Here is a 16,651-nt window from a genome sequence, read left to right on the forward strand (position 1 = left end):
GTAAATACCCATTTAAAAGTAGTAATCTTCTTTAGCAACACAGACTTTCGAACTTTGACAGTTGGTAGTGGTAATATTGTTAAAGCTATATTCATCATTTGTCATTTATCATTCGCTGTCATTTATTTAGTCTGTTTTGCCAAATCACCATGGATGATGGATGGATATAGCCTACAAAAACATGTGCAAATGGTCAAATTGATTTATTAAAATTAAATCAAAATAATCGTCTTGCCAGGAGGACTATTCGCAGTGTGGTAAATAAATTTAAGATCACCTCTGTTCGTAGAAGTGTGATGGAAAATCCGAGAGCGTCAACTTCAAATCTCTCATAAAAACTTGGGTTTTCACAGACCACAACTTGGTCTGGCAATATTGCGTCGTAATTTAGGCCTGAATCCATACAAAATTCAACTGACTTAATAACTCAAGGTGAAGGACTGCAAACAACGACGTTCCTTTGATGCATGAATGAATGATTGAATTACCTTCAGCCATAAGTATCATTTTTGCTAAAAGAATTGTTGAATTTTGACGATAAACTGAGAATAACGTTGGCCAGACCATCACAGCCAACGGCGAGCGCTATAAATCGATAATTACCACGTTTTGGTCTGAATTGGATGATATGGACACCAAGAATATGTGGTTTTCAATAGGACGGTGCTACGTACCATAGAGCTACATTGGACCTTCTGCACGAGCAGTTTGAGAGTATGGTCGTCTAACGTGGAGTATGATTTCGGCGGATTTTCGAAGATACTCTTGTGGGGTTTTCTTAATTATTAGGTATACGCAAACAAACCACAAACCACAACGGTCCTCAAAGCCAACATGACCCATGCCATAGGTAAAATTCATCCTGATTTACACGCTAGAGTCATTTAAAAGTGGATATTTTGGATGCGCCCTACCTAACGAAGCCACGGCATATATTTGAACTCTACATAATGGAATATTCCATACATAATGACATTGAGAGGCCATTCAAAAGAATAACAAATTTCGATGATATTCCTCATGCTTACTGTTTTAGTTAATTTAAAAATAGAAAGTGCTTAATTACAGACACCGTATATAAGATAAACTTGTGTACACATTTAAGTTGGTACTAACAATTACCTTTTAAATAATTGGCTATATTTCCAGAAAAAAAAAACATAATCTATTGTCTTCCACCTTAAACCTTCCACCAGGATAAAAGTATTAGTTTATATCCCACTAAAGTCCATTTGCAAATGAACGTTTCTGATATATTCAAAAGCTTTAAGGTACAATTTATAACTTCAACCGTGCTAACAATGTCAATGTATGCTTTGAGTCAATCGCAATAAAAACTTACAACATTTAAAATTCGAAAGCCCCTATCGATAAAATAAAATGCGAATACCTTCCATCTAAAGTATCCAATCCGACAAATATTTCGAAATCCCCTCGTAAAGATTTATCCCTGGAAAAAGACTTTCCGTCTCGTTCTAATTCGTAACCAAACTGTTTCTCTATCTCTATTTGTCTCATTCAGTCATGAACTAAACGATTTTCCAAAAGTTTTCGGTAACGTTCGAAACTTTTTAACGATTTTCTCGCTTGTTTCAGAGGGAAGCAAATGCCCCACCCCGGGTTGTACGGGTCAAGGACACGTCACGGGACTTTATTCACACCACAGAAGGTAAGTTGAAAAATCCTTAAATTAAACAAAAATCATATTTTTTAAAGCAATCAAGATGTCTAAAACATACAGTATTCTGGCCAAATAAATTTATGTTCTTTTTAACTAAACAGTATTAAAACTATGTATTACTTCTTTTTATCATTAAAATTGCTATAATTCATTTTGTTCATGTCTAGTTTAATTTTTTTATGTTGACACCTTCACCCACTTACTGGCCACTCTAAGGCCATATTTGCACCAGTGCTAAAATAGCGTTGGTTAAAAAATTGACATTGGGTATTTTAAAACGTTCTCGATTTGTTTAGTTACATGGACGTTTTAAAATCACTCGTATTTAGATTTTCGTTACGGAAAGGCGTAAAATAAACTCCGATAAATTATAAAGATTACAGTTATTATTGTAAATAAAAAGGAGAATGGGATCAAACGATTATTGTAGTAATGAAATGTAAAAGGGCCATTTGTCGTACGAATTTTTAAAACTTCATCCTGATAACTTTTTAAGTATAATACAAGATGAATTTTAATTTGATGGTATGCAATTTGATAGCATATTAACGAATTTACAACCAGCATGTCAATGATGTAGTCATAGATATCTCGAACTTCGAGATAATTTGGCTAAATAAGTTGAGTATCTTATATTCTTTTCTATAACTTTCCTCATATAAAATAACAAAAAGAAAATTACCTTTGTCGACTTGGTGAAAGCATACGATATCGTGCCTAGGAAAAAACTAAATGGGTAAATATGTATGTATATTAAAGGAAGAATAAGAGCTATGAAGACTCAAGATAAATATGTATAATACTGAAGGACGAATTTCGGCCCCTTATAATCGGAACACATCGTCGAACTGTTACCAACTCCGTACTGAGGCAGCGCAGTTAGGCAAGCTTCATAACCCCTAACTTACAAACACATTTAAATTATTACCCTCATTCTTCGTAGGCCCAAATGGCTCTAAATTGGGTAGCTTCAGAGATCAAACCAGGAGGGCAGAGGATGCTGAGACTCTGCGGATTCTAATTTGATATCCAAATAAAACAACAAAGCTTTATGTAGCGACATATAACTGTCGCTTGCTATCAAATCAATCCAGACTTGTAAAACTGTAAAAATAAACTGAAAATATTAAATAGGACTTTATAGGAATCAGCAAGGGCAGAACAGGCGGTATAGGCCTTATGAACAAGAAATGGAAAGGAAGAGTAGTACAAATAACTAGTATATTAGATAGAATAGCTAGCTGAACCTTATAACTATCAAACAGATGCAATATACAAATATACGCCCCAACAATTACTCACACTGACGAAGAAATAGAAGAACTTTACAGTAACATATCTGAAGCATTAAATACCAATAAAAATCACTTTAAGTATTTAAGTTATGACTTTAATGCCAACTTGTGAAAAAACACGGCAAGGAACAAGTCATGGGAAAGTATGGAGTCGGCGAGAGAAATGAAAAGGGAGAACGACTGGTTCAGTTTGCATACTACCAAAACATGCCTATTGGAAATGAATTCTTTAAGAAAAAATCGAACAGAAAATGGACTTCGCTAGCACCATGGAACCACTAAGAACGAAATTGACTTCATTCTAACCAACAAGTTTGCTGGAATTAAAGTTTTTAGTGTAATAAATAAATTTCATATAGTCAGCGACTACGGATTAATTAGAGCAAAAATTGTTCTAGATCTAAAACTAAAAAGAATAAAATTAATCACAACACCAGCAATAACCGGTATAAATATTAACAATCTAAAAGAAAATTCAGATCAGTACCCAAGGACAATTGATGAAAGAAAAAATGAGCAAATCGACAGCTCTTAATTAATGTAAGCAAATCATCCTTGATAGTGCCAAAGATATCGGTGGCCCGCAGCAACAAAATAAATGAATATTATAATAAACTGTCTAATAAAACCAAAATAATGCTAAAACAAAGATGAAAAATAAAAGTAAGTAGCAATATACAGCTAATACAATACACAGAACTTTGTAAGCCAATAAGAAAAAGTATTTAAGGAAGACATAAGAAAATACGATAAAAAACGGGTAGAAAATGCAATCGAAAACAGAAAAAGCTATAAGAAAAACGTTAATCATTGGGAGGAAGCAAATCGTTGCTCTAATAAACGAAAACACCAGAATTACAGACAAAAATTCAATAATACAGCTCGTGACTAAACTATATAGCGAACTATACAAAGTCCCTGAAACACTTAAAGAAGCAATCAGTAAGTAAGAAGATATACCGGAAGTTCTTCCGGAAGAAGAAGAATCGAAAATCACAAAAACAAAAAGCGTTAAAGCAGCTGGAATAGATGGCATAACAGTGAATCTGCTTAAATACGCTGGTAAAAACCTGGAAAATCTTAGCAGCCATATTTAAGAACTGCTTAAGATCAAGATGCATACCAGACCACTGGAATATAGCAAACGTTACTCTCATTCATAAGAAAGGTAGCAAAGAAGATATCAAAAACTACAGACCTGTGAGTCTACTAACTACCAATCATATATAAGATATTCGCAAAGATCATCAACAACAGATTAACAAATACATTAGATGCTGCACAACCAAGAGAGCTAGCTGACTTCAAAAGTGGATTCAGTACCCTGGATCATATCCATACGCTTCGAGAACTAATGAGAAAAGCTAAATAATATAAAATACCTCTATGATTTACCTTCATAGATTTCGAAAAGGCTTTCGGATCTATATATCTCAAGGCAGTAATAGAAGCTTTAACCAATCAAGGCATTGACAAATCGTACATAGAAACTTTATCAAATATATACAGACAACCAAAAGCACATATATACAGACAAAATAGCAATGAATTTGGCTTAAAAATGAACTTGACAAAAACAAAAACCATGTACAACGCTTTAGTGTTGTCAAGATGTAATAATAAACAACACTGCACTTAAGACGGTAAACGAATATATATACCTGGAACAATTAATACATATATCTGGCTTCTTACTCCCAGAAATCAACAGAAAAATGAAACTGGCTTGGGCATTTTTTGATAAAAGTGTAGTTATATTTAAATCCACGATGTCACGCCACCTAAAAAAAAAGCATTTGAGATGAGTGTATACTACTAATCATGACATACCTACGGCTGTGAAACTTGAACACTTGGAAAGAAAGATATAATAGCGAAACTCAAAGGCACTTAAAAGTCAGTTTTACGATACATGCTAGGTATAACAAAGAGATATCTAAAAAGAACAGAATGCATTAGACACAAAACCAAGTTCACTGATGTAATCCGACTAAAATATAAGGAAACAAGCCGGTAAAGCTTGGAATAGAAAAGCGAATATAAGACAATCGTGGGAAGAAACGAATAACGACTATGTAAAATAGGCTGCACTATAATCTGTAGAATAAGCATATATATATATATATATATATATATATATATATATATATATATATATATATATATATAAGGAAATTAAAGAAAGAATGTTAAGAGTTATAAGACTTTTAAGTATTTAGGATCCATGATAAGCCCAGATGGTATTTGTATAAAAGATATACAAATGAAAATAGCACTGGAATCGCAAGCGACAGAAACACTCAATGGAATGATATGGAATAACACTCTAACCAAGGAAAACAAAAAAGAATTTTTTAGAGCATAGTAATGAATATTACCCTATATGGAGCGGAAGTGTGGCCAATGGCAACAACAATATAAAATAAAATAATAAAAATAAAAAATAAGAACAGTTAAAATGGACTTTATAAGAAGATGTCTACAAATCACCAGAGAGGATAGAATAAGAACAGAGGAAATATGAAACAGAATGAAAGTAGAATGCTAAATTACAAAAAAAAAATGAAAATCAGGGCCCTGCAGTGATACAAGCATGTGCAAAGAATGCTAGAGCACAGGTGGCAGAAAAGAATATTGGACGGAGATCTGTCGTGAAAAAGGAAGACCTGCTATAAGATGGAAAATGTATATAGGAAATCCTATGATAGCAAGAAGACTCAGAAAAGGTGACTGGGAGAATAGAATGCTGTGGAGGACGAAAACAGTGAACTCATAATGGGAAAACGCCGGAGAAGAAGAAGAAATAAGTTAATTCCCAATCATGGTTCCACGCATAGCTCAAACTACATCTGATAATAATATTGATAATAAAACAACTCCAAAGAATTTTTGAATGAAACCAACATAATTTAACCTGCGTCTTACACGTCTGTGAATTTAATGGAATTTGGCGATATGAGGCGTGAATTTTTTTAAATTAAGTTTACACTTTTTGACCACAAATTTGTTGCATCATATTGTATTGTACATTTCAAAGGGATCGTTTGTCCTTATCAATCTGTCTACACTCTAACACGACCTGAAAGATGTTTTATATATACCCTGTATCTATGCGTCTATTTCTTAGTTCAAAAGCTCTAGGCTCATAAGAAAGCCTATTATCTGTTTTAAAGATATTATTACCTTATCAGATTCTATAATGATCTGTTCCAGGAATTTATGGCATCGGCGAACAGCACAAATGCAGACAATATTCTCTGCCTTTTCTCAGAATCTTCGTGTTGTCCCTCTGGTTATTTCAGTCATTTTGTAGAGTTAATATCTAAGTGAACTGTGTGCACTTACAATGCCTGTGATTATTTTGAGGTAAGTCTTCTGAAGCTCTAAGAATATTGTTGCAAAGTGAGCAAAAAGTTACTTTTACGCTTGCAAAATATTCCGCTTCCTAGGCAAGCACTTTTTTGGTGGCTTTCGCCCTGAATTATTTTTTTAGTAAGCGGCACCAAGTTGCTGTTGTTAAGTTTCACCAGTTGCTTATGTGGCTGTTTGCAGTTTTAAACTAGTAAGGACTTACAAATTTTAAAGTTCTTTTGGTAATGTTGTGGAAACTTACCGATGGCTACTGATAATGTGCTCTTCGTGTGTTTTTGATCTATCAGTATAAGTGATGGCACTTTTTGTAATTTGAGCGAATATGACAGTATTAAATGACAATATTTTATGATTCCATTTAGTAAGAGTGCGAAATCTTATTTTTCCAGTCAGTCCAATCGGAGTGTAAAGTATCTGCTTATAGACATCTTGTCGCCAATAATATTTAAGAAATATGGTTTATTTACCATTTTCAAATATTACTAAGCTGAAACAAACATCTCTTAATTTCAGTTTCATGGCCCTGGAGTGAATACTGTTAGCTTTGGTTATATAACACTAGTTTAATTTTGCAATTCAACTAAAAACTGAGTAAAATATTTCTATTTACATTATTGTATATTTTTGCATCTGGATTGCTTTTATTTTACTTAAAACATTTTTTTGTTCCAATATTTTATTAACATCATTCTAAACTTAGTCTTTCTGGATGTCCGAGAAAGGACAAAGTTACACCAGAAAGTAAGTATGAAAGAAATAGGCAATGTAACTGTAGTTAATGGTATTAGATATGTTAAATGAATAATCATATATTATGGGTAATAGATACAATCTATATTGGGTAGACTGCTAAATGATTATTTATTTAGAATGTTCTGCACGTCCTCCAAAATATTTACAAAGTATACGGAATTTTACATTTTATTTCAATACATTTTGTACTAAACTTTGATTATATTAACAAGTAACAAGAGTGAAATAAATTAAACGATATTTTGGTTTTGGAAAGACAAAATGTCAAATGAAATTTCACATATTAACGGTCAGGAATCCAATTTCTATAGGGTATGTAACTTAAATATGTGTCTAAATATGACGTAACCTAGCCAATGTGATGTAGTCAAAGAATATAAGTACTGAGTAATAAAACAAGGCCCAATGTTGCCTTTACGCAAGAAAAAATAATATTAATATTACCAAATACTAAAGAAGCTTTACAATAACAGGTTGGAAATTATTCTTGTTTGGTTTAAAAATGGCAACGGTTTTAAGGATGTTACAGCGACTTGTTAAAAACTTCATGAAATCTTAATAAAGTGCATAAGAGATGACAATTCCGGATCAAATTATTACAAAACCTAAAAGTTATTATTATTTATTATTTGTTTATTATTTGTTTATATAATTACGTTCTAGTTTGACACCATTTTATCGTTTTTCTGGTGGGGATCATTGAATGGGCGTCACCAAATTACAATACCCTATATCTCCACCGTACTTCATATGACTCGACTGCCGACTCGATTTACTCACTAATTCTAATTTAAAAAATTGGGAAAAAAATTTCTGGTTCTAACCATGAACCTACCAAACTACTTATATCGAAGTGAGTTCGCCAGTCCGCTAAGCAATTTTCGCGACCTTAGTTTAGACGTCCATTTTTATAATATAAAAAATAAATAAAGAATACATCTTATAATTACTGGATAAATTACCTTAATTGAAGGTTTAATATTTTAGCAGACAAAAAGTTTGTATTTTTTCCAAATATTATCAAGGAAGAAGGAAATAGCACGTAGATAATACGTGCGCAAAAAAAAAAAAACATGTCCTAATGTAATTTCTGCAAAAAAAAATATAAAATATATTCTATAATACTTCTATAATACTTATAGATCATCATCATCATAAGTGGCTCGACAATCCGTTGTGGATCTTGGCCTGCTCACAAAGAAGTCACCAGTCCTGTCGATTCCTGGCAACTTCCCTCCAATACTTATAGATACAATACTTTAATATATTAGTCATACTTACCTATATTATCGGCTTTGTACTAGGACTATGGCCCAGTACAAAGCCGATCGAAGAGAAATGCGCGATGCTAGCTGATATTTAACAATTTAGAAAAAGTACATAGCTTTATCTATTTAGCAATCAACATAACAAAGGATCACATAGACGGTGCACAACTTAGCGGAAAAATCGTCCTAGCCAATACGGCATACTTTGCTACGAACCAGATATTTAAATCACGAGACGTATATATACTACAAGCTCATAATCCGACCGATAGTGAGCTATAGATAAAGAACCATGTTTATCACAATATTTTTGCCATGTATTTAGAATGGAAGAAAAAACACTTCCAAAAAAATCTGTTAAATACAAAGGAAAGAGACCTACTGAGAGACCAGGATAGCGATGGCAGAATGATGTGGATGAGGACGCAAGACATCTCCTTGATGATCGATCGTAAAAGAGAATGGCTAAAAATCGTAATAAATGGAGAGGTTTTTTGATGGAGGCCAGGATTGGTATCGGGCTGTAGAACCATAGGATGGATGAACATATATATTATATATAAGTGGCCATTGCGGAAACACTGACTAGAGTATGCTATCGTTATCTAATGCTTTCGTTATCTAATGCTGAAACAAATACACTACCATAATTTTATTTTATAATTTGTTATGTTTCATTACTTTTTATAGACTTTACATATTTATATTCTTCCACTACTTTTTTCTATTTCCACCTACTACTTTTTCTTTCAAATCGTTAACGTTGATTCTTTGTATATCTTCAAGAACACTGTCGTTCCATGTTTTTGCGGTCTGCTCATCTTTTTCCTCTGTTTTGGTTTTGTTCACTATTTCCTTTTCTAGTCGTTCGATATGTCCAAGAAAACGTATTCTTTGAATTTCCAGGTCTTTGTTACTTCTTTTAGTAACGTTGTTAATGTTCCAAACTGTTTATTTCCTTTTGTTATTCTTGAGGTAATTTCTTCATTTATTTCCACCCCCAGATATTTAAACCCTTTTATCCTTTGGAAACTGTAAATAACTTCTCCTTCCATTGGATCTGTAAGTTTTCTTCTGTTTTGTTTTGAGTTCCCTAACTTCGTATATTCTGTCTTCTCTGAGTTCATTATGAGGCCGAATGTTTTTTATTTCTTTATTATATACTTCAATATTTTTATTTACTTATCGCTATTATTGTTACATCATCTTCAAAGTCTTTTATCTTGCTTTTTTCTGATCATTGCCTCCAGTATCATGTTAAACAACACAGTTGATAATGGGCCACTCTGGCGCACTCCTACTTTTGTTTCAATATGTTTTGATTTGTGACCTTACTAATCACCACCACCAAGTCTCACCATTTTACTTGTCTAGCCTAATTGTTTTTTTAGTTTATACAGTTGTTGTCTATTTACTATATCGTAAGCTAATTTAAAATTAATGCAGATCGTGCACAAAACAATTTTATATTCATAGCAGTTAGTTTGGATTTTCTTTAAAGAGAAGATTTGATCCGTTGTTGACCTGCCTCTTCTGAACCCAGCTTGGTATTCTTCTAATATCGGAGTACTCGCTCATTTTTTTGCAGAAACTGCGTCAAAATATTATATTCTAATTCTAGGGGCGCAATGCTTTTATAGTTTTTACGTCACATCTTTTCTGTGAATCGCGTATATTCTAGACTTGGTCCAATCTCCTTGTATTTGTTCTTCTTTCCATATACTTTATATAACTTGATATAAGGATTTTCTCCCCCAGTCTTAATCATTTCTGCCAATATTTCTTTTATATCTGGACTTTTAATATTTTACAGATTCTTTATTGCATCTAGAAGTATTATTTCTTGTTTTGTGGATGCCTTAGTTAATATATTAATTTTTTCTATTTAAAAAGCTGCTACCATTTTTTTTTCACAATTTACTGTCATTAAGTTCTTTGAAATACAAAGCTTACAATTATTGCAACGAGGCTTACAATATAAGCCAGATCATCAGGCCACAGTACATAGGTCTTTGTTCTAACAAAAACTGTAAACTAAAAACAACGTCAAACAAACAATGAACAAGTAATACAAAACAAGATTTAAAATAAAAACACAATGACACAATATTCAATATATTAAAATATCAGTGGCATTGGCTATAACCAGTCTGATGGGAACTGTACAATATAGTCGGTCATTAATGAGTTAAGAGATTAAGGGTTTGTAAATTTAGATTTAAAATAAAAAAGTTCAAAGAAAAATCTATTATATGAAAGAGTTACGACTTCCATATTTTCAAATGCCCATATGCTCAAACAAAAATACAGTATACTCCCTCTATAACGAACACGGTTATTACGAGGTTTCGCTTATAACGAGATACATTAGATGTCCCGTGAAATTTCTATTGAAATATAACCGTCTATAGCGAGGCAAATTTGGTTATAACGAGAGAAAATAAGATCCAAAAACGTGTTTTTTATGTTTTTGTTGGTGTTTTTGGTCGGGTCGTGGTTATAAATAAATACCTTTTCAAACAGCCCCTCAATAAACTTAACTGCAGCCCGCAATAAACTTCTTTACAATGAATAAATACAACTGTTTCACATCTTTAGAAAATATGATAGAATGATACTGGACTATTTAAAGCAGTTAAAAATGACAGAGTTCTTAAAATTGCAGAAGCAATAGTTTATGTTATCCTTGAAAATACGCTTTATACATTATGTAGTTAGAAAAAAATATAAGTACAGATTTTTTGTTTTAACGTATATCATTGATAATAAAAGTAAACAACTCTTTTATGTTTTAATATATTTCATTGACAATAAAAGTAAATAACTTTTTTTCAAAAACGCCATTCAAACAATATTTATTAGCATCTTATATTGCTCCGAAAGGCTTCACCATAGGAAGTTAATGGTTTAGAAAACTACAGATTCATATGTATGCACAGTATTATTATTTTCTGATATAACGAGATCGGCTTATAACGAGGTAATTAGTCTGTCATTTCAGTTCTCGTTATAGAGGGAGTCTACTGTATATATAAACACATATATTAACAAATATATAAACACATATCTCCGCTCGCACACGGATTTGCTAAAACGGCAATACAAACCAAATAGCGTTGCCATATTAATAAGCAACCTTTAATCCTACAAGTAATGCACAGTGTATTTGTGAATCTAGTAAACGCAGTCATAAATGATTATATTGTTTATTATTTCACTACACTTTTTATTTTATACATGGTGCCCAGAAACATTCAAAACCAAAAGTGCAAATCCTTAAACTAGTTTTAACTCAATTTGTCCAAATTACTTTTTTAATACTTTTTTCCGTCGACCATCCATTTATGATCAATTTTAACACCCTCAAAATCATTGATTAATGACCCCTATTAATGAATGATTTTCTATTAATGAACGATTTTATTATAGGCAACACAACATACATTGCTTGCATAAATTAATTTAACCACATTTAACGCTCTGTGATTGGCAGTTACCTATGGTGTAGGCAACCAAACATACCTATTTATATTCATTGTATGTCATTATTTATCGTTAAGTAAATAAAAATTAAACTAAGATATTTTTATTTCTGAAAAGTATGCTCGACGGAAAAGTTTTGTAACGAACTCGTGAATTAAAATGGCGATTAACAATCTCGAACATTAACGCACTCGCTTCGCTCGCGCGTTAATATATCTCAATTGTTAATCGCCCTTATTAATACACTTGTTGGTTAAAAAACTATTAATGAAGCTGCAGCTCTTAATTGAGTAGCTTAATATCAACTAGCGACAATTTTTGCAAACAAAAACACCCATAATTATTTCTTAAAAAAAAATTAAATTTGTGAAGATAAGTAATGATTACTTATAATTTTCAGAAACGAGTTGCTTATAACTACAAGTTTAAAATATACAGTTGTTTATAAAAATTCTTTGTCTAAACCCATTGCGTTATAAATATGTAACAAAATACTTTGTAAATAATTTTAAACCAATTAGGCACATCATTTCCACTCGCCCACCACAAAGCTTTATTATACATATATTTTTTTTTATTTTTTGTTGCTTTTTGCGGGGTAGAGAGCATTTTTACTTTCATTCATTCTGTAATTGCATCCTCACAGCATCCTTCACACGTCAACGTTTTTAAAAACTAATTCAAGCGAATTATTTTTTGAAACATTATCCCTTGCTCACTCCTACTTTTTTTTTGTACATCAGAATCTGTCGTTGAGTATAATAATTTTTTGTGTGGATAAGGTAAATAAGGACCATGAATTTCTTTTGCTTTTGTGTTTATTTTATATCTCTCTACCCGCTAGTTTTTATGTTTTGGTCTTCCACACTATTATTATACTCAATAGTGATTGGCCAAACTAAAAAATGGTCAATCCAAAAGTGTAGGTGTATCTTGGATACGTATATTTGGATCATTACTATCAATATCTCTAGAAATAATAAATAAGCTAATAGAAAGAGGTGTATTATTTTATTTAAGAATTTTTATTATGGATCGAAATAAGCTCGCACAATCTATAGCTATTTTATAAAGATTCTTAATAAATTTCGTCACCTACAATAAATTATTATATATTACTTATACAAATGGTATTGTATTCACGATGAATCAGATATTAAAACTACTTTAGCTATCATGGTTTCTTTTTTATTTTGTATAAAAAACAAAACTACTATCCTCCGTAAAAAAATTAAACCTAGGTAGATTCTAATTGATTTCAAGTTCATATCCCTAACCACTTGAGGTAAATTAGTTAAAAGAATATATAGTTATCATAGTTTACTTTTTGGGCTTTTTCTAGCTTTCTCGGAACCGGAACCGGAGTAAACATTTTCAATTTTGTAATTCTACTAACCAACTTTTAATGCTAAATCCGGATACCCCATCAGGTTTATTGTATATGTTACAGTTCTTAATGTACTCCTTCGCGAAAGGACAGACAAGCCGCACAAAACTAAAGGATCTATTAGTTGTTTCTTTGCCATTAAAGTTCCTTATGTTTCCTAACGGCTTTTGAAATGGTCTTAGCTCTGCAATGTTTGTTGTGTGTTTATTTTTCTTTTTCCTTCTTTTTTGGATTAGGTTTCTTGTGTTCTATGGCTTTTTCATTTTTCATTGTTTGGTTGGCTTGACACTTCTTATGTGCCTTCTTTAGAACGTCCACCAACGTTTCGTTAAGATGTTTAATATTGGTTTCATCTTGCATCTCTTTCTGTAGGTTACTCCCTATTTTTTCCTGGTATGTCCTTGTGTTAGTAATCGCAGTGAATGTGATATTTTTAGTCCTTGTTGCCATATTTATTCTTTCCTTCTCTACGTTCAATACTATCTTCGCTCTAATCATTCGCTGGCCATATTCCATCAGCGTCTTTTTTGTTAGTAAATATAGTCAATTTTGTTCTTGTTTGATCTATTTGGTAATTGCCACGTCTACTTTTTTTGGGAGCTTATTTTAAAAAGCGTGTTCATGACATACAGACTGTAGAAAACCTTGCAGAAAAAACTTAACATTAATATAAGAGTTTGACCCCTTACGTTTCTATTGCCATATCCGTGAGGTTCAAGTACAAACTCCGAATCATCCTGCTTGTGTCCTATTTTAGCGTGTTGGACTCCCGTAAATATAGTATAGTTGTTGGTTACCTCTTGTATAGCAGTGTTAACGTTATCGTAGAATTATTCAACTTCTTTGTCTAAATTTCTATATATATAAATCAAAAATAAAGGTAGTAAGTACATTAGTGCTACTACTGCGAATTCCAAAAGCCTTTACTGTATTTTTCCTTTAAATATTGCAGGTTTATTTTTTATATTGTCTCGCTTACTTTATCTACAAACGAGCTTTGAAGTCTTTCTTTTTTCTATCGTACTCCATCCTGTAGTTCTGTTGACCCAGTGTCTTCTTCTTCTTCTTCTCGTATTACTACAACCCGGGGTGGGTTTTGGCTGACTGAGCAACTTGCTTCCATCTTGAACGGTCGTCCATAATAGTTGGGTCAGTGGGTAGCCCCATTGTTCTTAGATCTGACCATATATTGTCTCTCCATCGCATTCGTGGACGTCCTAAGGGCCTTCTTCCTGTGGGGGCTTCCTCCCATATTAACTTGTCAAGGCGGTTATTAGTGAGTTTATGGACATGACCAGCCCATCTTAGACGTTGGGATTTAATCTCTTGGATTATATCGCCCAGTGTCCCTAGTCTGTTTTGTGACATTACCGTACCAAGTTGGTCATTCTCTCTGCGTTGTTTATTCTGTCTTGTCTAATGTCTTTGAAACTTCTTTATACAAATTTCATTTTAATTGCCCTTATTTTGTTCTTGTTTTTCTAGTCTGCTTATAGATAATATTGTGGCAGCTAAACCTCATTGGCTAGCTACTGGCTTACCAAGTCGGACGGTCTGGGTTCAATTTTTGTACAGCTTAATTGTTCAAAAGTTCATACTTTTCAGGGTGCCCTATAATGTGCCGAATTATTCCAGCTTGCATCTTTATAATATTTTAAACATGTTGCTGTCAAATTCATCCTATTAAGGACCTCTTTATTTCTAACTTTGTCCCCCCAGCTTATCTTTTAAGGTCAAAGACTTTCAGACATTTAAACAGAGCCTTACTTAGCAACTATGTTTCTTTTTTATATAGTAGCACTGGAAATATATAGTAATTATGTCATTCTAACTCGAGGATTAAAAACTGAGGACGTTTCTTATTTTTGCAAACGTTGCTCGGGTTCGTTTTATTCAGAATTTGATTTCTACGGTTGCATCCTATCTTTACAGCATTCTATCTTATTTTACTGTCAAAATTTACTAATTTCTTCACTCTGGCCAGATCTAGTACTTGATTTCCTACTCTAATACAGTCATCCTGTATGAAATCATGTTTGCTGGCCAACTTCTTTCCAGTTGATTCTAGTATAGATTTGTAATTATATTCAACTACGCTGTCAAAATATAAACAATAATAATTTAAAAAGCAGCTTTTGTGTTGCGGGTTTAGTGAAGGATGTTAAGAATTTTAGACACAGGGCATCGATATATCTTGAAATCGCTACTGGCATCGCTGAAAGTTCAAAACATGCCTTTTAGTCAATATACCAAAATATATTATGTACGCAATATGTACTTTGACCTAATATAGTTGTCGTATGCAGAAACAATTTTTTTTTCTACTTGAAAACACCTTTTAAAATTTATTTAACAAAATAATTTCAAGCTTTGAGTTATCTCTAACAAATTTATTAAGATTCAAAAATTGTAATATTATGTTTATCTCTGCTTAGTAATTATAGTCAAAGATTATATAGATTTCAAGATTTCAAATACATACCATCATTATATGTTTATTATGCTTATATCAGCCTCAAAAAAATATTAGTAATGATCCAAAAATAAGATCCAAATATATCTACTCTTTAAAACCGATTCTGTTGTACCGCAGTCCTGGCAATGCACGAGACCATCCTTAAGTGCCCGACACCTGGATGCAACGGTAGAGGACACGTTAGTTCGAATAGAAATACACATAGAAGCTTATCGGGTTGTCCCACAGCCGCAGCTAATAAACAAGCTGCAAGGGAACAAAAGTATCAATCGAATATGCAGAGAGTTAAAACTCCTACGGGCTCACCTCAATTTAGCGGTAAGATCGTTTGCATAAATCATTGTTGTTTCTTGTTTTTGGTTCTTCATTGTGTTTTTCATAAATGCTTTGAGGAGTAGTAGTAGCAAATAAGTAATATGTCCTTTAAATTGTTGTCAATTATATTTTAATTTTATGAATCTATATGTAAAGTAGCGAAATTATACAGCTTATGGAAGAATACTACTTAGATCTGCCAGCAAAATACTTCAATCCTTTATACACGATGAACAAAATTCCACGTGACTTGCGTATTTATATGACTGACCTCCTTACTCATCTTATCCCATATATGAATCTTTAAATAAGAATCATTTATAGAAGAATTTATGAGAAATGTGGAGAAGATTTGTGAGTTTTATTTCATATAAGCCATGGCAACCCGAGAAACTGTTCAGTTTAAGGACCATGGCCCATGTAGAACTGTCGAAATCTACAAAAAGATACCTATTTTTATTTTGTAGGCTATTAAATTATATTTTAACAAAATCAAATGGGAAAAACTAATATACCGTTTGTAAAGAAAAAAACTTGGTTCAAACGATGTGAACATAGAACATGAATTCTACTGAAACCACAATAGTTTTATTAGTGACGAAATATAACGTGATTACGAAA

General features: G+C 32.4%; 1 protein-coding gene across 1 annotated transcript in view; it reads left to right on the plus strand.

Moving 5' to 3' along the window:
- Positions 1-16,651, plus strand: part of LOC140434832 (uncharacterized) — a 742,586-nt gene that overhangs the window by 692,002 nt on the left and 33,933 nt on the right. The window contains exons 5-7 of the mRNA XM_072523397.1: positions 1,597-1,669; positions 7,049-7,089; positions 15,833-16,033. Coding sequence (XP_072379498.1) covers positions 1,597-1,669; positions 7,049-7,089; positions 15,833-16,033 — 315 coding nt within the window. The remainder of the gene's footprint in view (positions 1-1,596; positions 1,670-7,048; positions 7,090-15,832; positions 16,034-16,651) is intronic.

This window comes from Diabrotica undecimpunctata, chromosome 2 (genome assembly GCF_040954645.1).
Source record: "Diabrotica undecimpunctata isolate CICGRU chromosome 2, icDiaUnde3, whole genome shotgun sequence".
Lineage (NCBI taxonomy): Eukaryota > Metazoa > Arthropoda > Insecta > Coleoptera > Chrysomelidae > Diabrotica > Diabrotica undecimpunctata.